The 23,359-nt window shown below is 43.0% G+C and overlaps 1 protein-coding gene across 4 annotated transcripts in view; it reads left to right on the forward strand.

Moving 5' to 3' along the window:
• Positions 1 to 1,403: 1,403 nt before the first annotated feature.
• Positions 1,404 to 23,359, forward strand: part of LOC134148060 (uncharacterized) — a 28,042-nt gene continuing 6,086 nt past the window's right edge. The window contains exons 1-16 of one of the 4 annotated variants that reach the window (XR_009960136.1): positions 1,404 to 1,676; positions 3,457 to 3,560; positions 4,176 to 4,290; positions 5,620 to 5,794; positions 7,791 to 7,902; positions 9,041 to 9,147; positions 9,992 to 10,118; positions 10,607 to 10,727; positions 11,012 to 11,097; positions 12,179 to 12,303; positions 13,837 to 13,896; positions 17,213 to 17,279; positions 18,410 to 18,504; positions 20,408 to 20,536; positions 22,525 to 22,639; positions 22,857 to 22,945. Coding sequence is in view for 3 of the 4 variants with exons in the window: in XM_062589766.1 (XP_062445750.1) it covers positions 3,476 to 3,560; positions 4,176 to 4,290; positions 5,620 to 5,794; positions 7,791 to 7,902; positions 9,041 to 9,147; positions 9,992 to 10,118; positions 10,607 to 10,727; positions 11,012 to 11,097; positions 12,179 to 12,303; positions 13,837 to 13,896; positions 17,213 to 17,279; positions 18,410 to 18,504; positions 20,408 to 20,536; positions 22,525 to 22,639 (1,519 nt within the window). In the remaining variant the exon portion in view is untranslated. The remainder of the gene's footprint in view (positions 1,677 to 3,456; positions 3,561 to 4,175; positions 4,291 to 5,619; positions 5,795 to 7,790; positions 7,903 to 9,040; positions 9,148 to 9,991; positions 10,119 to 10,606; positions 10,728 to 11,011; positions 11,098 to 12,178; positions 12,304 to 13,836; positions 13,897 to 17,212; positions 17,280 to 18,409; positions 18,505 to 20,407; positions 20,537 to 22,524; positions 22,640 to 22,856; positions 22,946 to 23,359) is intronic. The other 3 variants (XM_062589766.1, XM_062589786.1, XM_062589775.1) reach the window with 3 other exon arrangements.

Consider the following 23,359-nt stretch of genomic DNA (forward strand, 5'->3'; position numbering starts at 1 on the left):
TGAGCTAGAAATCCAACGAGCAGAGGGGCTGCTTTTCCACTTGGTTTGTGGAGAAAAATAGCAAAGGAACACAATCAAGACTTGATTTTTGTAGTAATTATTAGCTTATCTGCTGTGGCAGACTGAATTTAAGAGTGCACACTGTATAAGACAGTCTTAATGTTGAAATGTCAAGTCACTAAGAGCTGGAAACTGGGTAATCAGCTTTATTGCTAAATCATTTTGTCTGGTAACATGCCAAAAAATGTGATAGCCCAGAGAGGTTCCTACCGGAGAGGTACCATGATCTTTCTAGATAGATATAACTGAAAGTAAAATGATATTGCTGAAGTTTTTATATATTTTTTCAAAAATGTAAATTTGCCTGCATTTAGCCACCCATTCCCACAGGAATAAGATACCAATCACAAATCTTCAGCTCCATTTATCTTATTTGCCTGTCCAGCCTGTGATTCCTGCAGTTAAATTTCCTGCAGATCATATAGCAGAAGTCAGAAGTGGATCATTCTTGTAACTTAGCAAGTTTTGTCTGAAATTTCTTTGATGTGTTTAGTTGAAAAGGTTGGAGGGATATAGAAAATAATAAGACATTCATTATTGCTAAGTTAAGCAAAAGTCGCAGGAAACATTTTTTGAAAGGAACACATATAAGGTATGAGTGGTGCTTTAAAAAACAATGTTTTACAATTTCCTGATGACTGGATTGCAGTAAAATCAGTTCCCTGTCACCAATTACTTCAGCATAAAAGTAATACACTAATAATTACTTTAGTTAGTTTTGTATTTTCAGTTAGTTTTGTGTTGTGCATGGATGTTGCATATCTGACCTTTATCTTGTAAATCTATTCCTTAACAGATAGCCATACTTTTAATTCTGAACTATGACATTTTTTGCAGAATAGATATTTCGCAATGTCTAAATGTGCATATCAATGCATTAATTATCTAACTATCTTGGCTTTTTATAAGGGGAAAAGGTTAATTTCAAAGTCCTCATTCAAAGCTAACCTAAACCTATTAGAATGAATGCCATTATAGTAGGAGACTACAATAGTTTGTGAATCAAACTCATGTTCTGAGTATTTCTCCCTAGCCAGGAAGAAATATTCTTCTTCTTTATTATCTACATAATAAGGAGTACCTGCACAGCTATCTGAGCCGCATTCCTCATCGTGTAGCTAAGAGCTGGATAGAGCTCTTACCCTGAGAAGAAGGAGCTCAGCAACTGTGGCCAAGTTGCAGGGGAAGCATGCATGAAATTCCTATACGTTTGATGAGTAACTACAAAGGAACTCAGTCTACAAACTCAGTTGTTTCTGTGAACATGGAATTCACTGATTAAACAACAACAGCAATAAAGGAATCTGAAAAATGAGAAAAGCCTTTTAAAGAGTATGGGGAAATCTGGTACCAAGTGAACAAAAATAATTGCAGAAGCTTTCCTTGCCCAGTTGTAAAATTGTCCCCTTCACCCCAGGCAGAGAGCAGCTCCACAGCGCAGCTGCTCTGGTGGTTAATAATAAATGGGCTATCCCAGCAAGAAGCGCATTGCTGGAGCGCAGGCCTGCTCACGCCAACGCTGCTGCCAGCTCCTCTCGTCCCGCCTCCTCCTGGGGCTGCTCAGGCAAAACTCCAGTTCAGACTGCAACCTCCGTATGTGGGAGAGGCACCCAGAGGTAAGAGGCACATTCAGGCCATTGCTTCATGAAATCAAATGCGCCTGATTGATCACTAGGTGAGATTAGCAGGGAAGGTTTGGAGGAGGGCAAAATCTATACTAGACCGTGTGAAACTTTAGCTAGGCATCTGCAAACTTTCGTTATAAACCAAAAAGTCCAATGGGTTTAACTGGAATACTTGCCAAGCTTCACGAGCCTTTCAGCTGGCTTAGGCTGAATGTTAGCAGAGTTTCTAGCAAACATCAGCTAATTCATCTACGGTTTCAGGTGGTGACCAGCTGGTTTTCATCCATAGGACAGCACAGCTTGGGCACTTTTTGCTGTTTCACTTAGATTTCGGGGGTTTGTTCAAATTCAGAGCACAGCTCAAGCAGCCCGACTGATCCTTGGCATGAGCTTGTTGGCTGAATGAATTTATTCCAAAGCTGACTTTGCCGTAGAGAGTGAGAGGTATGTATGAGCACACACAGCAATACCAGGACATTTGCACAATTTTTTCAGACTGCTGGCTGCTGAGTTTAGCACTGTACAAGGAGAGATTTTAAGCATGAAGCAGAGATTTTGCCACCTTTAAATCATGATCTGATTCTGTAAGCATAAGTGGGATTTTTGTCTTAAAAAGGATTGAGAAAGTGGAAAAAAATCTCGTTGTTTAGGTCAGATGCAGGCAGGATAGACCATGTCTGTCTTGATGGCTTGAAAGAGGTCTAGCAGAACTGGTCCCTGCTGCTCTGTGACAAAGCCCAAGTTGCCCTGTATGGCTGAAGTCTTTACAATTCTGGCAAGAAAATCTTCATGAGTATAAGATATTTCTATACTGCTGTAGTACCACATACTAAACTGAGATCAGAGCTGTATTCTGCTAGGTGTAATGTGAACACAGTACAGTATTTAAATTAATTTAAATGGACAATAGGAACACAGGACAGAAGAAAGAAATCCTTTTCTCCTGGTTGAGGGGTGAGGAATAGAAAGGTTTGAAGGATATGGCCAAAGGCCCAGAGAAAATCTGTGAAGCAGCCAGGCATTGAATACTACTGCCCTGAGGCTCAGATCAGACTGGTGCCTTAACCTTCTCGAGTCTCCCTCCCTCTTTCTCAATTTGGAGATGAATTTAATTAAAGTGAATAGGAGTTGCTAAGAGACAAGAGGAGGTCGTGGAGTTTTTGCTGAGGCTGAACTGTGACTTTGCCTCCAGCGCTTTGCACTAAGAAAGAAGATGATGCAATGTGAACATGCATAAAGCACCCTTGACTCTAGGGAGAGCTGGTCTTTCCTTCATGTAGTTACAATTTAGCTTTCCAATTGTCAGCTTACTTTATTTTACTGAACTGCTTGTTTCCTCCAAGATATCAGCAAATATCATCTTTTTTTTATAGCTATCATCTGCCCGTGTCAGCCTGGTAGCTTTTTTGTTGAGTTTTTTCAGGTTGGAGGTGACAGTGGCTAAGCCTGCAGTTGGTCATGAACAAGAAGCACTGGAAAGTAAACAGTTATCACTTGTTATTCCTCATCCTTTCTTCTTTTCCTTCACGATTTCAGCTTCACGCTGATAAAGGCCAAGTGGACACTTCCCACACCATTTCTGCAGTCTAACATTTTGCTTTGGCTCCCAGGCTTGTGCTTAGACCACCACGAGTTTCCAGGCAATCTTCTGAGCAGGTCTAGGATTGTTTTACCTTCAGAGATCAGGGCAAGAGGTGATACATTTAGCTTCATATAGTCACATCATTATTAAATAATTGCTTTCATTTTTACCTGGCTTTTGGAACCTCAGCACTATCCTAAGGCAAGAGATGATTAGGAAGATGACGTGTAGACTGGGAAGACATGTTTCTGCTGTGACAACTAGGACCGTCCAGGTGAGAAGATTTCTGCATGGTGAGTAGTGTATTCTGAAACAGTCCCTGTGTGGAAAGTGTTTTCCTCATCTGAATGTAGGAGGGACCTTGCTGGCAGTGTCTTGGGAGCAAAGCAGAGCAGATGAGCTTTTTCATCTTTCAGGAAGATACCTAAATGCACAAGAGTGTCTGTTGTTTAACAACGAGAACATAAATAAGAGAAATTTTGATGCCAATACTCTTACAATATCTTGAATTATTATGGTATTCTCAGCACTTTCTTTTAAAACATGTATCATTCTTCAGGCATGATAGATTGCAGGGCTCAGTTCTTTCTCTCACAATTATGTCAATTTAAATGACAGAACACAGCTGTAAAAATGGTGGGAGAGGAGTACTACCCAGTGATGATGATGATAGTGATAATTAGTATTAATAGTTGTGGTAATGCTTTTTTGCAAATAGTTAATTAATAAAACCCACAGTTTTATTCTTCTATTTTTAGTCTTCTTGAAGTTATCTGTGGATCTAAATTAAATTAACCTCACAGAACTGCTGAAAAGGGGGATAAATTTACTATCATGATGAAAATTTACCTTTTACCAAATATCCAGTAGTTACTGCGAATAATTAACTTTGCTGTATTTATTCCTAGGTGATTATTTCAGGATTCAGCCCTCCATACAGGAAGCGCTGGTGGAGGGGAGACCAGTCGTAGCCTTGGAAAGCACTATCATTACGCATGGCATGGCTTATCCTCAGAATCTGAGGTTGTGAATTTTTGTGTTTCTAGTTCAACAAAGAATGAGTCATATAACTGGTGAATCACTACATGTATTCCTAGTCTACCCAAAACCCTCCTAGGAGTGGATAGGGATGTCAGGTTGCTAGACATGCAGAATACGAATTCTGGTGTAAAACTGTTGTACGTGGTCTTCCAAGGAGAACAGAACCATATGACAAACACGTACCGATTTATTTCCTTATCCATCATCTTCAATTCCTGGCTTCCTTTAAAATGTGGCAACATATAAAGTCATCTCTTACTCTAAAACAGAGATAACTTATGGCTGCGTTGTATGTGCAGACATTGGAACCACTCTCCAGTTTTGAGTATACCTTTTATAGTACGGAAAGAAATAGAACACAATAGTGAAATCTGCTCACTGGTTCCTTTCAAAATGTCTACTGTGAAAGCAGCCAATCCTTGCTGCCTTCTGTGCCCTGCACAGAGAAAACTCATTTCTACCCTTTATTTGATGTCCCATAGATTTGTGTCCCACTGAGTGACAGTGCAAGAAATAATAGCAATCTCCCCAGTCAATGGATGACAGTTTCCCCTGTCTTTGCTTTGACAAAGCACAGGAAGGTTTCTATATTGATTTTTCCATTCTGCTTTTTACATGGGCATTATTTTGTCTGACACTTTGTCTTAGAATGAAGAATGAATAGATTCTGATTTTGGGAGAACGTAGTTAGAGATTGCCTGGGGTACCTACAGATAGCTCTGAAAGGGAGAAGAAGCTGTTCTGAAAAAAAGAGTAGCATGCAAATGAGCAAGTATAAAACTTGCAAAACTTTAAAAGACCTGATCTGTAGCCTTAGCATATCCTCAGGTTGCAACTTTTCAGTACTGTTTTTATCCTGTGTCTGAATGTCTGTACTATGAGAGATCTATCCTGATTATTTGATTAGACTTGAAATATCTGGGGTGCCCATGAAGGTCTATGATTTCAGAAATAATAGCTAATATATACAAGAAGATTTTGAGAAGATCACCTATATTCAGTGGTCTTTTGCAGCATCAGATTTCCTTCTAAGCGAGGTAATTTTTCACATACTGCCTCAAAAGTAAAACACAGAGCTTGGGCATTGCTGTCCTGAAAATAGGAGCACTGGATCGCTCTGCACTGCTGCAAAATCAAGTGCAGAGACTTCTGCCATTAGGAAGATACAGAAGAGGCTCTGGCCCTAGCTGAAATTGTGAGAACTGTGTAAAACTGGAAACTGGCAAAGATGGCCATCAAATATGGCAGAATTTCCATCTGACTGGTTGCCTGGTTAGTTCTGTCATCATTCTCTTGTCTATCTCATTCTAGCATGGCCAGAGAGGTGGAAGAAATTGTAACTACAAATGGGGCAGTGCCAGCCACTGTGGGTATTTTGAGGGGCAAAATCCACATTGGCCTCACAGATGAGGAACTTCAGTTCTTGGCAGGCAGTAAAAATGTAGTTAAAGTGTCTCGGAGAGATCTTCCTTACGTCCTCAGCCAGGTATGGTACGCAGACTTTCTCTTTTAGTATTTTCTGTACAGCAATAGTGTGCTTTCCAGCTTCAAGCCAGGTACTTTTAAACAGCTTGGAAATATGCAAAGTGCTGGCTTACTGTTAAGCTCAAACATGTACTTGTCTAGAGTCAAAATCAGCAGAGTTAGGGAATAGCAGACATTAAATATGACTCCTAAAAAGTAATTCTTTGTTGGCTGACAACAGAATAAATAAAGGCTTGGCTAAGAACGTTCATATTGGCAAGATAAGGCATCATCATGTTACATGTAAACTAATGTGACATGCAAGCCATCGTAAATAACACACAGAATGCTGAAGTGGCACTGGCTGCTCGTGAAAGCTGCTGTTTGGAAGGCCCTAGAGAATGAAGGCCTTTGCTAGCAGGACAAGTACCAGGGGTAATGATTTCCCACATGACCTTGACAGTGCCTGAAGCTAGTCTTTTGTATCTTTGTCTCCCCTCTGTGCCTCTGTACCCCCGTGTCTTTGCTCCCTTGGTTGGGACTGCCAACAGAAGTGCCTGTCTCTTTTCTGATAATGACCCTAGGGACTAGGCTGGGGGACCCTCAGCTTACTTTATGTAACCAGTGAACAGCAACAAAATAAAGATTTGAGATTGAACTAGGCTCAACCTGTTGAGCAAGTATGAATAGCATTTTATTTGTGTAAATATCTTAAATATTTACAGTGTAGCCTTGTGAATTTGGAGTTTCTTGGTTGCCTTTCCAATATTTTGGACAAAGTCTTGAGACCATTCACCAAGTAATTTCCCATTTGCAGAGTCTGTAGAGGAGGGCTATGGAAACTGTCTTCATTCATGATGAGCGATGTTCACTTTCAAACGTTTATTATAACTCAAATATTTAGTCTTGACCTTTAGTTAGTATGGAAGCGCTTTCCTCAAAGCCCCAGAAGTCTGTTTTCAGGCAATCTAGGGACAATCAAACTATAGCATTTGTGAATAAGAACACTATACTAAAAAAAATCCAAACAGATGCTTAGTAAAAAAATAAAGAAGCAGATTCTATGAGGGAGGAAATGGGCACAGCACCATTTATTCCATTAATACTAAAGGAGAACAGTACTTAATACCTCTAGCAATGGCAGCCATGTAATATCCTTTCAGGAAGTTATATCATTAGCAGTATCTAATGCTCACTCCTGTGAAGAACCATTCTTTTTCCGGTATGATGACTCAGAGCTCCATATCTCTTCCAGCTCTCACTAACCACTACACAAACTTACCTGATAGTGTCGCTTACAAAATAAAAACAAAGACATTGTGAATTTGGTTATTAATATATGCATTACAGAATAATGAGTAGAAAATCCTCTTTGGGCTCATCAGTTTACAAGTTGCATTATGCCAGTTAAAAAACAGAAAAAGCCACTTAAGATTTTTTAATCATTTTTTTTTCAGCTCGGTAGCTTGTTTTGGTTAATACTCCATGGAGGTTAGATTTCCTCACATTCCCTTAAACTACACCTGACAGATTTGAACATGTCAAGGAACCTGAGTGTACTTTATGTACTGATAGACCATAAGACAGAGCAGATGTGTTTACATAGATGCCTAAGTAAACCGAGGAGAGGCTGTATTAAGAAAAACAACAGGCACAGAGGAATGAGGACATGGAAGTTAAAAATACTGTATTAATTTAGACTTGCCGTGAATTGGAGGCAAGTTACATCCGAGGAGGCTCCTCTTTGTTCATCTAGGTCTACTATTCCACTCACTCTTATCATAGCCCACTGGTCAGAGAAGCTAAAATACATCACCATAATCATCTGAACATGGCTCTTTTAAATTTCAAATTAAATTTTCTCTGTGTTTTTGCCTAATAGAATGTTTGTAGCAGAATTTCACTTTTAAGCTGGTGACAGCAGGCTGCTGTGATGTTGGACCACAACCATAGCTGCCTGCATGCAGTATTCTCTGGGTCACTCTGTGTGCTGACTGTGACTGGTTGTCCCCTGGCAGGGCTTGTCTGGTGGCACTACAGTGTCAGGAACAATGATTGCAGCACACAAAGCAGGAATCCCTGTGTTTGTGACTGGAGGCATAGGAGGGGTCCATCGTGGAGGAGAGAACAGTAAGCAAAATAGTACATTCTGCTTCTCTCTATGTTGCTACTGTTTTATTTAATGCAGTCTTTTTCCTCTTTCCCAGTTTGTCCTGCAGTAACTCTCTGCTCAGTAAAGAGTAAGGTTATCATTCTTTTTGACCATACTATGGTTGTTATGTGTAGAATACATTTTGGCTAGTACAGTTCTCAGAAATCTACCCTTGTCTGAAGAAAATCACAAAAGAGGCCATTTAGGAACAGCTCTGTAGAAATTCAAGGCACACCTAGGCGATCTGGTTTGACCTGCTCATGTTTCTCTCTGTCTGCTTTCCAGAAGCTTCAAGCTATTCCTCTTGAGCACTCGTCAGTTGTTAAGAGAGTGGCAGTTTCTCTTGATTTTTTGCTTACACGAGATAATGTGGATATGGCTTGCTGGTGCACAGGAGCTGGTTGTACCTTTCCCGCTTTGTAATAGCTGGATAACCTGACACTGGCTATCAAGCGCTGTTGTTATTGTTTCTCTCAGCTCAGGAGAAGGAGGGTCTCACCACAAAAGAGACTTAGGCCCTGGTTGGTGTTAGAGGTGCATGCACCACTCTGGAAGACCGTGACACTGCACAGCTTTGGAAGTGTCATTTGTGACCTTTAAGTATCACTGTCCCTTCTTAGCCATACATATCCCTAGCATAGCATAGGGGTGCAGCACTGATGAGCAACATCTCTTTCAGATGTAACATAAATTCCAGATCAGAATTTCCTGAGGTCAGGAAAGCATTTTTTGACACATTTTGCCAGTGATGTCAACACCAAAATCAAAATCTAGTTAATTTTTATTCTGATCCTTAAATTTTGTCCTGCTTTTTAATACCTTCTTCCTTCTTTTCTGCTAAATTGTTGTATGCTGTGGTACATGTAATCAAACAGCTGAGAGAGACAGTGCAGGGCTGCACCTCTGCCCTGAGCTATGTCATTTTTTTGTTTTCAATATGTCTTCCAATCTCAACAGCTAAAGGCATGATCTAAACCCGTAATATCTATTAGTGGACTAAGATAGTTACAAAAGCAGGCCTTGGCCTTCCCACAGATAGAGCTTTTTAAGAGGGCAGATCAAATCAGCTTGGCCTGCAACACTCTCACCAGCACAACACTGCTTGCCCCTTAACAGCTCTGGATGTGAGTGCTGACTTGACAGAGCTAGGACGGACTCCAGTTGCTGTTGTGTCTGCAGGAGTCAAGTCTATCCTTGATATTGGCAGGACTCTGGAATATCTGGTAGGTAGCATGGGCTGCTGAGCATGAAAGGAGATAACGTTGTACTTGATGAACTGAACCCAGCAATGCCAAGAATGCTCAGTGGTGTTGTGCCAAGTATTTAGCCTAAGATTTATTTCTAGAAATGACTATTGAGAGGCTATAAACCACATCTACAGTTCGCTGGAGCTGAGTTCAGCTGAGTTCAAGCACTCACTGTTCCCTAACACAAATCTGTGCCCAAGAGGCTATTCCATCAGCTGTTACTACTGGAGCATTCCTAACCATGCCCTCTTTCTCTGACCTTAGACTTGCTTAACTGGAGAATACTCCACTGATCAGGCAAGCTGGCAACGCTAAAGTAAAATCAGAATTCAAATGGATATCAAGATGATTTTCAGTAGAGTCCGTTTTTAGGGTTTGGTATGTTACAAACCCTCAGAGCCAGCTTTTCAGATGACAGCCTGGAGTCAATACTTTTCAGTATTAAACAGAACTCACTCATTTAGATTCTTGTCAGTTCATGACATATCTTCAGATCAAAGGTCAAGCTAATTACCTTGAACTCAGTATTGCGCTAGCAGTTGGCTCCCCAACTTTTGCTCAGCTCTGAGCACAGGCAAAGAGAGTGTATGTCTCCTACATCTCATTAAGCCAGATTGCATTTGACTAGTTACTATGTCTGGCTCTTTGCTTTGAAAAAGGTGTTGCTGATATCTGGAATAGAAGAGGAGGTATAAAATTAACCAAGTACAGTGCTAAAGAAATCCAGTTTTCAGTTGTATAGAAGAGAAATGTCACGTGTTTTGGGTGGGTCCCTTTTCCATCTGGCAGTTACCTGCTTATCTCATCTCCACTGCTGCAGGAAACTCAGGGAGTCTGTGTAGCTGCCTTTGGAGAGTCGAGGGAGTTTCCAGCCTTCTTCTCACGTCAAAGTGGCTTCCAGGCACCATATCATGTCCATAATGAAGAGGAGGCAGCTGAACTCATCGGTGTGTTTCAACAGTGAAAGGTCCACATAGACCCTGGGAACACAAGGTCACAAAAGTCACCTCAGATGAGGCATTTTCTTTTTTTAACTTGAAGAAGAGTCTGTACAGAAAAAACAAGCCATCCTACTTCTGCACACTCTTGCTTCAATGCCTTGAAAATGAGAGAGCATGGAAGTTCAATCTTCAGAGCAAATCTTTACAGAGAGTTGCAGCCACCTTGGCATGCTCATACACATGTGTTTTATTCGCACTGGTGAAATGGAGGGGACAAGTTCATTAATGTGTTTACAAAATAATCCTTTTATTCTACAGACAGACTCAAAAGAAATAGGCAGGTAGCTGGAAAAGAACCTGTCCTTGAGTCAGCTAAGAATAGGATCTCAAACACCATGGGTTTGTTCACCCTGCATGCACTCTTGTCTGTCCTTTTACTTCAGCATTTGATTTAGCCAAGGAGAATCACTAACAATAATCCTGTCCTTTCCCAGCCAGCACTCTGGGGCTAGGGCTGAGCAGCGGGGTGCTAATAGCGGTGCCCTGCCCCCAGGAGCATGCTACCTCAGGCCAGGTTATTGAAGAGGCCATCCAGCAAGCGCTGAGAGAAGCCAGGTGAGAAGCACCCTAAACCCTATCCTTTGTTTACCCTGTAGTCACAGGGAAGTAAATAACTTCAGAGACACCATCAAAAGGACTATAGCAGAACTTATGTTTTGCTCTTGGGTGTGCTTGAGCCCACAACATGTCTTTCTCTGTAGTTTTATCTAAGCTGAAGCTTGCTTACACATCTTTTTGTGGTGTGCAGTTGTGGAGATAGATTATCTGCTAGCAGCAGTGCTTCTCCTCTGATGCTGCTCAGTTCTTCTCATCAACAGGCAATTTTTTAATATTTGCAGGTCAAAAGGGATCACAGGCAAAGAAGTGACGCCTTTTCTGTTACAGAAGATAAATGAACTGACCAATGGAAAATCACTGGACTCTAGTATCCTTTCACTGAACAGGGAGAGAAGGTATTCTGGAGCACTTCATATCTCCTCCAATAATGTTTGCTGCAAAACACTATCACTTTTTTGACAATCTAGAAAGGGGCAGACACTTCAGTATCTGCAAATGGAGGAGGACCTAGCAACTGAATCCTATTTTTTTCAGTAGTACTCTTAGTGTTTCCCTGCATTTTTACATTAAAAAGCAAAGGCTGGCACTGACAGCAGGCAGTCCAAAGCCCAAAGAAATCCCTTATATCTGACTCAGTCTGTGATGGAGACTCAGGATGCTGTTGCCAGTGATGGGGTTGGAACATGGGAAGATGTCTGGCCATCCCAGCAGGCAGCATTATACATCATGCTGTCTTATGCGACTCTTCACGCTGGTGCAGAGTAAGACAAACTCAAAAGGAAAATACTCCTGTGTGAGCATGAATTCTCCTGCACAGGCACAAGAAAGGTAGATCTACTGGTTACAATGCTGTTGTGGGCTCTGGGAGAGGCAAGTTCACCTCCAGGCTTTGCTGCTAACCGTCTGAAAGACATCATAGCTGGTTGGTCAAGGCAAATTGGTAAAAAGGTTTTGGATACTTTAAAGCTGCATGCAACCATCTAGTGGGGCTTTTTAAGGCCTCTAATGCTGTGCTCCTGGTGAAATCAGTAAAAACAGGTTCATAGAGGTTTGGCAAAAAACTCAGTAAACATCTATTTCTGGAAAATCTGGTCAAGATCCCCAGAACCTTTCAGGCTCTTAACTCCTGTCTAGGCACTTCACCTCCTTTTCTCTTCTGTGTCACCTTTGCTACCATTCTTTGTAAAAATGGAGATTATGGGTTTCTTCTCCTTCAGGGAGACACAGGGAAGGGAAGGTAAATACACTGAAAGCCTTAAGGTAGGCAGATATTATTGTAACCCAGTGTGTGTGTCAACAGTGGATTATGGCATAGGAGGATCAGACCTACCAAGTTTGCTAGGCTGTTTTTCCTGCTTTCTCTGTTAAGGGAAATTAGGTTCCTACAGAGGCTTCTGCAGGCCAGTCTTCCTGGTATTTTTTATTTTCCTTAAAGAAACCCCATGCAGATATTGCTCTGATCCAGAACAACGCTAGAGTGGGCAGCTGCATTGCAGTGGCCCTGAGCAAACTACAGAAAGCCACGAAGAAGGGGAAGTTGCCTCAGAGAGAGGACATCCCTCCATCTAAGCCAGTGAGTCCCCTCCTGCCCTCTAGATAATGTGTCTCTGCTGACAGCGTTGAGGATAAATTTACATTGATCCCCAAAAATATGAAGTGACTCTGCTATCAGCCAGAGAACAATCTTTCTCTTTAATGCAGGCATACATTCTCTCTTTTGTTTTCTTCATTTTCCTCAGATTAATGTTGTCTCTGTCTTCCTGCTCTCCCCTATCCACACTTCCAGGGAATAAATACTGATGATGTCCTAATTACACTGAGTCTTAGATCATCAAATCCTTAAAATTCTAATCACCTTTTTGTCTTTTCATAGAATCATATTGCATATTGATAAGATCCCCCCTCAGTCTTCTCTTCTCCAAGCTGAACAGGCACAGCTCTTGCAGCCATTCCTCATAGGGCAGGTGCTCCAGCCCTCTGATCATCTTTGTAGCCCTGCGCTGGACTCTCTCCAGTAACTCCATGTCTCTCTTGTAGCGGGGAGCCCAGAACTGGACACAGTGCTCGAGATGAGGCCTCACCAGGGCTGAATATTTTGCCATTCCATACAACTTCAATTATATTGCTCTCAGTGCTAGGGAAGTCATGTGACTGCAGGAGTAGACCTTTGGGGAGGCAATATTTTGAGCTGCTGAGGCATACATGTTTTATAAATGTCTCTTTTTATTGGTCTCGTGCTCATGACTGCCAAATTACAAGAGGTGCTGCGTATCCCAAACAGGATCTCTTATAATCCTAATACTCCATTCACAATCATGGATTTTGCATGTGCCACATACTTAAAAGAAAATCTATTTTATGTAGTCTTTAGAGAGCTCAAAAAGCTTCTGAAATCCTTTGCAATAGGATTTGTCAACATAAAAGAGGTCAGTGACTCCAAAGGCAATAGCCCAGCATTTGGCAGAGCAAGGAAAAACAGCCATATGTCCCCAAGTAACCTAGGAACCTCCTGTTTGTGGAGCTGTAAACTGCTTTTTCTAGCTTTGTACAATGACAAGACAATAGTCCGTAAATTGTCACTGGGTGAGGTTGAATAACATATGCCCTTGATCTCTGAATATGGCAGTCTCTTCTAGGAACTTGCAAGAAATTAGCTAATTCTTCTAGCCAGTTGTTTCCATTTTCTTTATATTTTTAAACAGCAGTAACCTCTTTTAAACCTCTTCTGAGGTTTGGTATGTCAAAAACTGTCTGAAGAGAGATGGTCTTAGGGGCAGGGACATGGCTACACCCACACAACTTCTTTCATAGTTCTGCCACTACTCAGTGCAGTGGCCAACATCCATATGCATACACAACAGTGTCCAGCCTGGTGTGCTGGGGCTGGCTATGAATAGGAGTAATTCAAAGAGCAACATTTTAAAGTGATTTCCATTCTTGCTAACTCGAATTGTACAGACCTGCATCTAGCCAAGGCAAGTTAGAATAGGCTGTCACACTAAAATGGTCATGGCTTTCTAGAGGGTGTTTGAACTGATTAGAAAAAGCAAAGAAGACTCCATCAAGTCTTTCAACCCACTTTTTACCCTTTTCTTCCCTCTTAAAGGTGGTGATTGGAGGCATCAACGTTGACTTTATAGCCAAGGCACAGAGTTCTGTCATCCTGGTACTGTATCAACAGCAGCTTTCTTAGCACCACTGCCATTTTCAGCTACTTTCACAGCAGTGTCTAGCCAAAGAAAAGGGTGGGGAAAGGGGTATCTGTGTATGGTATGTGTGTATTTGGTGTATTGTCTAGGTGGGCAGTGGAATGATACATATTGACCTACTCTGATCCTGTGCTAAAAGCCATTATCCTTACCATTCAAGACCATCACAGAGCAATATATGATCTTTAAAACCTCCACGTATGTCTGTAGCCTCTACGGTCTATGCTAAGATGCCTTAGGCTTATTCTGTGATGTCACATGCCCAGAAAGGAGAAGAACTGCCCAGGTCTTTCTCAAAGCACATATGCAAAGAGCTAGAAGCAACTGGTGAAGACCCTCACTGTGCTGTGATGTTGTATAATTCAAGGGAATTATACAACTAATTTCTAGGGAGGAAATTCCCAGGTAAGAGCCAGCTCTGACTGCCCAGGGCTGTCCTAGCAATGCAAAGCAACAGGAACAAGGACTAGAACGTGATCCAGAGTCGCCCTGTGAAGTGCCCACAGTGCGTGTATATTTGCATGTACGGCATCATACTGATAAGCCAGGGTGGAGGGCATACAGCAGGCAGATGATGTTGTAGCTTGTGGAAAGAGGCAAGCATACCACACAGGTAGAGAATCTGTAACAATAATCGGTAAGAAGACTTTCAGGGAAGTAGTATTGAAACAGTTACAGCTGAACAAGAAAGCCAGCTTCCTGAATGATGAAGGGGCACACATGCACACATGCATACAGAAAAAACACTTTAAAAATAGATCATTGTAAATGTCACCAGACCTTCTGCCTCTCAGTTTGTGTTGCCCGAGAAATGACTAAGAAGCAGAAGTGGGACACCCTAGGACTTCTTCACTGTAAATGACAGCCTTTGGTGTAGCCAACGGTTGGTCAACAATTTTTGTTGAACTCTAGGTAAGAGATGGTGATAGATCACAGATGGTGATAGTGGGGCTTGTTCAAAAATCATTTGATTTCTCACATTACTCTGTGTTGATTGTCAAAGTAGGAAACTTGCAGCGAACTCCTGCCTTCAGGCAATATATGAAAACTTCTTAGTCAGATAGGGCAAGATGTGTTGGGGAAGCTGTCACAAAGGAAGCAAGCTATTCGATGGTATGGAGATGGAAGCCAGATAGTTTTATAATGGTCAAGGGTGATACATGCAGTGGCATCAGCTGTGCAGGCCTGGAAAACAGAAAGTCCAGCTGCCTCAAATGCAATCTAAATAATAACATACATGCCCCACACCAAGCTATCAGAGCAAAGAGCTAATTTGCATCCAAGAGTGAGGAGCTGCCCTTTGGCATGCCAGTAGTGAGTGCAGATCACTGGACCACCCACAGCATGAGGAGGGACCAAGGGCAGCAGCAGCTCTCAGTGGGAGCAGCTGACGAGGGAAAAGGGGAAAAAAAGAGGGTTTTTCAGTGTTGCGTTCAGATGTGAGGCATTTGCTACTTGTCTGTTTAGCAGTGAGCGCTAGAGCTGAAGGCACATTGTGATGGTTACCCAGATGCCAGCCTCCAGAAAGATCTGAGAACTGACAGCCAAAATGTTCCTGTTGACAGCTGCTGTGGTTAGACACAGAGGGAAAGGCAGTCTCAGCAATATTGCTCTGCTTAGACTTTTAATGACAGATTTTTCCAAAAAGCTCAGCACCCAGCGGGTCCCACCTTCGTGAATGTCATATTTTTGCAGAGCATTGGAGCACTATTCACACCTCATGTCCCAGTTAGCAAGAAAGTGGCTACAGTCTGTGCTGATTGTAACTCCCAGGTGGCTTTCAAAGCTATCCAGAAGCAAAGTGCTTTATAAGTAGCTGTTTGACTTCCAGAGAAAGAGGCATGGTTTCTTGCTCAGTGAAAGGTGTTGGAAGAAGCATTATGCTTATAATACTCTCAGGATATCCAGATGAGAGAGGAGAAGAGAGAGATGTGAATACTGCTCAGAGTTTGAGTTACCAGCTCAATTGGCAAGGTCTGCTGAGAGCCAGATACTTCACAAGCAGGCTGTTAGTTTCTCTCTCACCTACTACTTTAAAGAGATGTTTAGCATCATTTCTTTCTGCTCTTGTGGAGTTGTGCAACAGTAGAGGGCACTCACAGCTGGTCCATCCACGTTGCAGGGAGGGCTCAGCTTAAAAAGACTGAATGGCTGCCTTTTGGGGTGGGTTGGGGGATGGAGGACTGAAAGAGCAGATCAACAGGCCAGACAAAGAAAGAACCTCATAAGCATTTTCAACATTCCTGCTGGCATCAGTTTTGAAAAATATACTGTGGAAATGCATAAAATAGAGTTTGTAATCATTTTTGAAGGAAGCTAGTACCCTCTTTTAAGATTGAAGTGGGGGCTAATGTTAAAATCAGTTGTTTCACTTGCATCCTTGCTTTTTACTTCAGAGTAGGATTTTTTTTCCCCTGGTTGCATCTGTTATGGACAGTGAGTTTCAGAGTTAAAATAGGCATGCGCCATGCTTTTTGACTGTAGCAGATTTCCAGAGAGATAGCCACAGATGGAAATATCCAGTGCCAGTGGCAATTCACAGGGAGCATGAGCAATGTAATGGAGGGGCACTGGAGGTGGGGAAGTGTAATTAATGAGGAGTGACAAGTAGTGGAAAGATTTACAGAGGTGATAGATTGCTTATACACATATAGTTCTGCTTAGGTTGGCTGAGCAGGTTAAGGGCTTGGAGAATCACCAGAAAGAAGAGCAAAGGGATCAGGAATTAGCACAAAATCTTAAAAATTACAGAACTGGGGAAAATTGGGGGAAACATAAGAAACCTGGAGGACAGAAGAGAGTAACAGAAGAGCATCTTGTCTTGGAAGAGCAGCCTTGTACAGCTGCATGACCAGATAAGGAAGGCACTGTATGTAAAGGTGCTAGGATTTGAAGACTCATCACAGGGGAAGAAGAAGGGTCCTCAGGAAGCTTAGATCCAGGTCTTAAGTATACTCAAAACCAGTAAGAGGATGGAAGCGTAATATTTTGTACTGTGAGATGGCAGTGCATTTTCTTTTCTAGGATAGATAGAAGTGTTTACAGGGAAGAAGCATGTGTATGGGCAGGGGTACGCTGGTGCACCTGGGCAGATGTCTGTAGATGGGCGAGGAAAGTTTGTGCTCCTCTCAATCCTTGAGCTGGGTGGCATCTACCCCTATGTATCTGCTGGCCTATGTTTCAGCAGCATCAGCTTCACTTCAAATGTTAGAAACATGGCACCTCTGCCAAGCAGCTCTCCCAGCTTTGCCAGTTAATGATTTATTCCTCCAGGGTGGTGGACAGACAAATGCTGGAATAGTGCGACGATCTTTTGGCGGCGTTGGAAGAAACTTGGCAGGTGCGTAGTGCTTGGGTTTGCCTAGGGATGAATGCCAGCTGTGATTTGTCCTTTGGTATTCCTTGAACAGCAGGAGTTCTTGAATATTGTCAAGATCTGGGACACATGTTAGGCAATATAACAGTGGGCAGACTGCCTGGAAAATGCAGGGGCCATTCCAAGCGTAAGATGGGAGGCAGCTAGGCAGAAATCAGGAAAAGGAAGATGCTCCAGCATCAAGTTAGTTAGTGTCAGCACAGTGACCCCCAAATCAGAGTTGAATAAGCATCAGTGATCCCCAGTGACTGCTGAGTAGCCTGGTCCTCAGAGAGAAATTAATGTCAGGTTATAGTCACATTAGAAGTATGATCTGAGTAAGAATTTGAAAGGAACAGCCTTATCAGAAATGATTGTCCATGCACCAGGGACAAGAGAAACTGGAGCACAGGAGTTACTGTGGGAGAGAAGAGGCTGAGAGGAGGAAGAGATCACAATTTGATGATCTGGTGCTCCATCACAAGCAGCAGCAGCCCAGTTTTGGGGTACTGGAATTAGCAGGGGCAGAGGGGGCATATTACAAAAGGATTGTAGGATTACTCTGGATTTTTGAGTTTTCTTTAAACTTCCTAGCACAAATCTACTATCACTTCAGTGCACAAATGGTGGAGCTTGAGGAAAAAAATGTCCATCCATCAAGGTAACATTTCTGATAACTTGAAGGGAGAGGAGGAAGGGTTTCATTCAGATTTGGTAGATCTAGTAAGATAGCACAGTGAGAACAGCAGTGTGGTAAAGGCCAACAGCGAGAAAGGCCATGGGTGAAAGTGGGAGAAGCCTTGTGATGTGGAAAGAAGATGGTGTCAGGCAAGTGCAGACGGTTCCTCCCATTTTTCTTTCCTCCACTCACAGGTGTTCCAAAACACCAGAGTATTCAGAATTCTAGCATGCAGAAGGCTGCAGATTGCTTCATTCCACCCCAGCCAGTTTGATGTGCAGCTGTAGCTGAAGTCTAATCCTGAACATCCTGCTAGACAAGGACTGATGGGTGTTAAGTTGTCCAGTAGAGTGCTTTCCTACAGACTGTGCAGGCTGTAGTTGTGTTCATACTACTCTGATGGGTTTATTAACATCCTGTTTCCATTTGCTTTTAGACTGCTTAAGCCGTCTTGGGCTGACTCCTCTCTTTTTATCAGCTATGGGGAAGGATGAACATTCAGAGTCCATTCTACACTACTGCCACCACATGGTACGTTTAACAGTAATGACTCCTCAGAAGCAAGTAGGTGATAATATTATGCAGAGGGAAAAGTCTTCTCAGCCTTGACAGACATAAGAGCCACCTTCCATCAGGCTAAGAGTAGGAATAATTCCTTTCATTACAGACAATTGGAAGGCAAGGAGCCACCTCCCAAAACACAGGCTATATGTTTGTACGAATCTGAACCATGTAGTCTGAATTGAGCACCAGGGAGTGATGTCTGAGGGAAAAGAGATGTAAATCAGGAGGAACCATGAAAACCTCTAGGAAGGCCTAGGCATAGCCAGAAATACACAAAGCATGACCCTGAGGAAAAGCACTGCCAAAACCAGCCTGACTGTTGAGTGAAGCATAAGACAGAGAAAGTATGGAATCAGGAGCAAAGGCAGCATATCTCCTGGGTTCAGAGGAACAGGGTCCCCTGTAAATTGTGGTAAGTTCCTAGGCATGTACCAAGCAATACCTGACTCTTGATGTCAGGGTGCTGCAAGGATTGGCTGCTCCTGCAGGGTTAGGGAGCTGGATAACCCAAACAGCAGGGCAGGGCTCTCACCAGCCAGAGCCTGTCCCACCACCCCATGAGGGAGCAGGGCAGGCAGGGGACAGTGGCCAGGTCCAACCAAGTGTATAGGTCATCAGGGAACCTTGTGGTGACAAGGCAGGTCTGAGGTCAAGCTGAGAAGTCTATCCATAGGTCAATCAGAATCAGGTCCTGTGATCGTTGAGTATGTCCATGGTGATGGGGCTGGGCTGAGGCTGTGCCAGGCAGTTGGCCCGCTGGACAGGGTCCAGATTAGCAGAACTCGTGGCCAGGCAGGGGCAGAGCCATGGCAGGGCTGGAGCCTGGCACTACTGTGGTATCACAGGGCAGGGACTGACAGCCCTGAGCTGGGCTGAAATGGGAGCAGGAGCTAGGTAGCTGGGGGAGGCTCAGTGGAGTAACAGGGCCAGTAAGGCCTGTTGGTGCCTTAAGGACCATGGCAACTGAATATAAATAACCCATATGGCCCTGAGTTCTTGGTACCTGAGCAGGTCCATAAAAGGAGCAATAAGAACAAGAACCCTCTTTTGGCATATATCACTCTTCTATGCAAACATACTTCAGCTTGTGTCATCAAAGTGAACAGTCTCCTAAGGGAAGATGGAGCAGGACTAGCTGAACAGTCGCCAAGCAACATTTGCCTGTAAGAAAACACATTACCAGAATCATCAGTTTTAAAGAAGACCTTTTCCTTAAAACTTCTAGCTCCTCTGTGAACTACTGGTGGGATGCGTTTCTCCAGCCACCTGTATAGTCCAAGAAATACCCTGCATTCCTTAAGCAGATCATTCAAAAGATCTGTGGAGGAAGGACACCTTACAGCTATGTCTCCAACACTATTGTAAAAATAGCCCCAAGGCTACCCTATCAGACTTGCACACTGTGCAGTCAGTGAGGTTACTAATACAGTCGCTAGCTGAAACGTCACCACATCAAACCCAGTACGTTGACAGGCCATCAGATGTGTCACATCATAAACTATGGGAAAGGATGGCTGGAGCAGGTAGTGCTTTAGCCACTCTCCAGACTACTCTTCCATTACAACAGAAACATAACCTCTATAACTGCATGGAAGAGACTTGTCACTCTCATTTACTAAATGATTTCATTAACATTTACTGTGGCATCTGTTGCATTGCAAATATTAAAAATTAGCCATCTGCCAGAAGTGTCTAGCCTGAGATACCGCTGAAATGTTGCTGATCTAAAGGAAGGAGGAAGACTGAAGAGAGAACAGCAAGCTAGGCTACTGCTATCTACCAGTTAGATGCAGAGAAAGAATATTTAAGTTGAGCTGAGTGTGGCAGGGAAGAGAAACATGCTCCATTTATAACTTTCTCCCTGTTTTAGGACATGAGAGCTGTCCTTCAGCTGGAGGGGAAGAGCACAGCCACTTACTGTGCTGTAATCACTAGCACGGGAGAGCTCAGCGTTGGCTTGGGAGATATGGACATCCACCAGGAGATAACAGAGCAATACGTATGCATACCATCTGATTTGTAAACCTCTGCTTATGAGAAGGAGAGTGGATGTATGAGAAATAGCAACCAGTGAAGCTGTAACAGGAGAGAGTGGGTATGCAAAGGGAACATAGGAAAGCCTGAAATTAACCCCAGACTTTGACCACTGAGATAGCAACATGGCAAGCCACCAGAGCTATCTGTTGCTAATTAGCCAGATGAAGCTTCCATCCGATTCTTTCCCATAAGATAACACCACTGCTGTCATCCCAGGTGTGTAGGCCAGAATCCTCTTCATTAACTAGTTCCAGGTAACCTATCATTTTTGGCACTTTAAAAGCCAGCAATAAATCCATTTCACCTGCATGGAAAGTATTTCCATCTTTAGGAAAAAACAGATATGGACAGAATACTGATTAAAGCAAGTTTGCCTGTTCCATCTCTTCCCCTCCCGACTGTTTGGACATGCTGTGCTGTATAAACAGACAGTGCTTCTCAGCATGCCAAAACCTTCAAAATGACAGGAGTAATGGAAGCAGTGATTAAGGATTGACTCAATGAAGCCGCCATCGCTACACCCTCCTTCCTCCCTCACTTCTTTTGTTGACAGAACAAAAGCCTGTGCTTCGTGACTGACAGCAACATGGCAGTTAAGTGCAGTTTACTTACCCTGGAATCCCCATGAGATTGAGGATTCCTAGGAAAAAAAGATGGTCATTGCTCCCACTTCCATCCCCACCCTGCCTCTCCCAAACCTTGGCATAGAAAACCATTACATGACAGTTGTTTAATTCTCGTGAGCTTTACAAAACATCTATGAAAGAGGGCCAGTGGAAACTCTGAGCCAGTCTTCTGATGAAAGGTGCAGTCTGGCAGCCCCCTGTTCAGCCAGGATTAGCAGAGCTGTGGGAGGGGTGCTGCAAGAGCATATGTGGCACTGGCCAAGGGTGTAGGCGATGCTCATGCCAGCCTCAAAGAGCTAATGGCAACTCACTGCTCTGCCTGCTTCGTATATAGCAACAACCACAGAGCACTGTGTGTAAGAAAGAGTGCTGTAACCACTGGAGTAAACAATGAAGATGGACAAGGCATGATCAGACCAAGCAAAATGTAATGTGAAAAAGAAAGGGACAGTCTATATGCCTCATTCAAGGTGCAACTTAAGTTTTTCATCAAGGAAGGGGGCTACAGACCAAAAGCCCCCGTCTCACCGGAACAAAAATGAACTTTCAGACATGGTCCTCTCTTTCACTACTTCTTAATTGACTGGTTTTCTTGCTGGCTGCACACTGCAATTGCGCCTCTTCACATTACCTGCCTGTTCATTGCAGGAGGTGTTGCACATCTCTCCTCAGGTACTGAATCCTCCCCACATATTGTGTAGGAAGCCCAGCCACCTAATTTTTTGTGAATTATTATTTTATTTTTTTATCCTGTATGAATTCCACTCAGTGGGCCAGTGATCTAACAGTTTTTGTATCCATAAACCTAACTATACAGGCATCCCTTTATCATTCCAGGCCTTTGCCCTTCACCTCTGTCAAATTTGGCAGAACAAGGGTGTGAAACACTGTGATGAACAACAAACTGTTAAGCTATCTCAGAATGCAGAGGGTGTACAGAAAACATGTAAATGACGTGCACAGCAAATGAAGGTGTGGTTAAGCCAGACTGAAGACAGCGAATCCTACAGTGAGCCCCCATCATTAAATAGCAGCATCTCCTTTCCCTGTAGGTCCTCCAGCTGACTGTGGAGTACTAGACAGATCTAGTGAGGGGCCAGGCCACTGAATCCAGGTCTTGATGACAGCAGAAAACAAAAAGGAGATAAGATGAGGCAAAAGGAAAGATCCATTTCCCTTAAGGAATCACTCCTTTAGGTTCACACACACATCTAAAGGCTGCAATGTGAGTGAAAATCTTGCATCCTGAGTCTGAAGAGTAGTCATTCTTGTCCCTCTGCAATGACTCAAGGAGTCTCTACTTTGTATTCTGGATTTTCACTAGGTGTCCAAATTCAAGGAGAACCTGTGCCAGGCCCCGCTAGTTTGCATCGATGGAAACGTGCCTCTTTCCACTATTCAGTACGTCTGTCAGCTAGCCAGAGAGCACCAGCTAGCAGGTAAGGAGAACTCACCCAGTCCTGGCTCTGTAGCTCCTAACAACCTGTGCTCCAAAACAACCTGCACACACTGAGTGCTCTCCACTGCTGCTTGCTGGAGATACTCAGTTCTTGTCTGACATGCTGTATTATTCTGTGCTCCTTTCTACACACTGCTCCTTTATTTAAAATGGGTGAAACAATGCCACTTCATTTATTTTTTTTTTCCATTCTGCAGGTAAACCACATTCCCAATAGGGTAAAAGCTATAGCCCTTAAGCCCTGCCAGAAAGCCAGGAAAAGCTGTTCTCTGCCTTTAAGCTCAAGGCAAGTACAGATGTGCATGCTTCTGCCAATTTGGACAGCAACATAGAGTGCTTCTCAAAATAAATGCTAATGCATCTTTTATGAGAATTTGTCTGCCACTTCCCATAAAATACATAGTGTCTCTCCTGGTATGCTGAGGACTCTTCACAAGACTTCCTGAGCCTTCAGAGTCGTGTCTTTAGACATGTTTTTAGAAGAAAATTCTGAAGAAGAGGAAGACAAAGTTCTTAAAACCTGGCAGAGGCCCCCAAAACAGATAGCAGGAGTAGCAAACCCAAAGCCTGGTCATATCGTTCCAGAGCCAGAAGCGACTGCGTCCTTTCTGAGCAATAGAAAGGAAAACCAGGAGACTTTGTCCCCAGAGCAGGGGAAATACTACATAAGCTACTAATAGCATACACATATACATAATGT

The sequence above is a fragment of the Rhea pennata genome, chromosome 1 (genome assembly GCF_028389875.1).
Source record: "Rhea pennata isolate bPtePen1 chromosome 1, bPtePen1.pri, whole genome shotgun sequence".
Taxonomy (NCBI): Eukaryota; Metazoa; Chordata; class Aves; order Rheiformes; family Rheidae; genus Rhea; species Rhea pennata.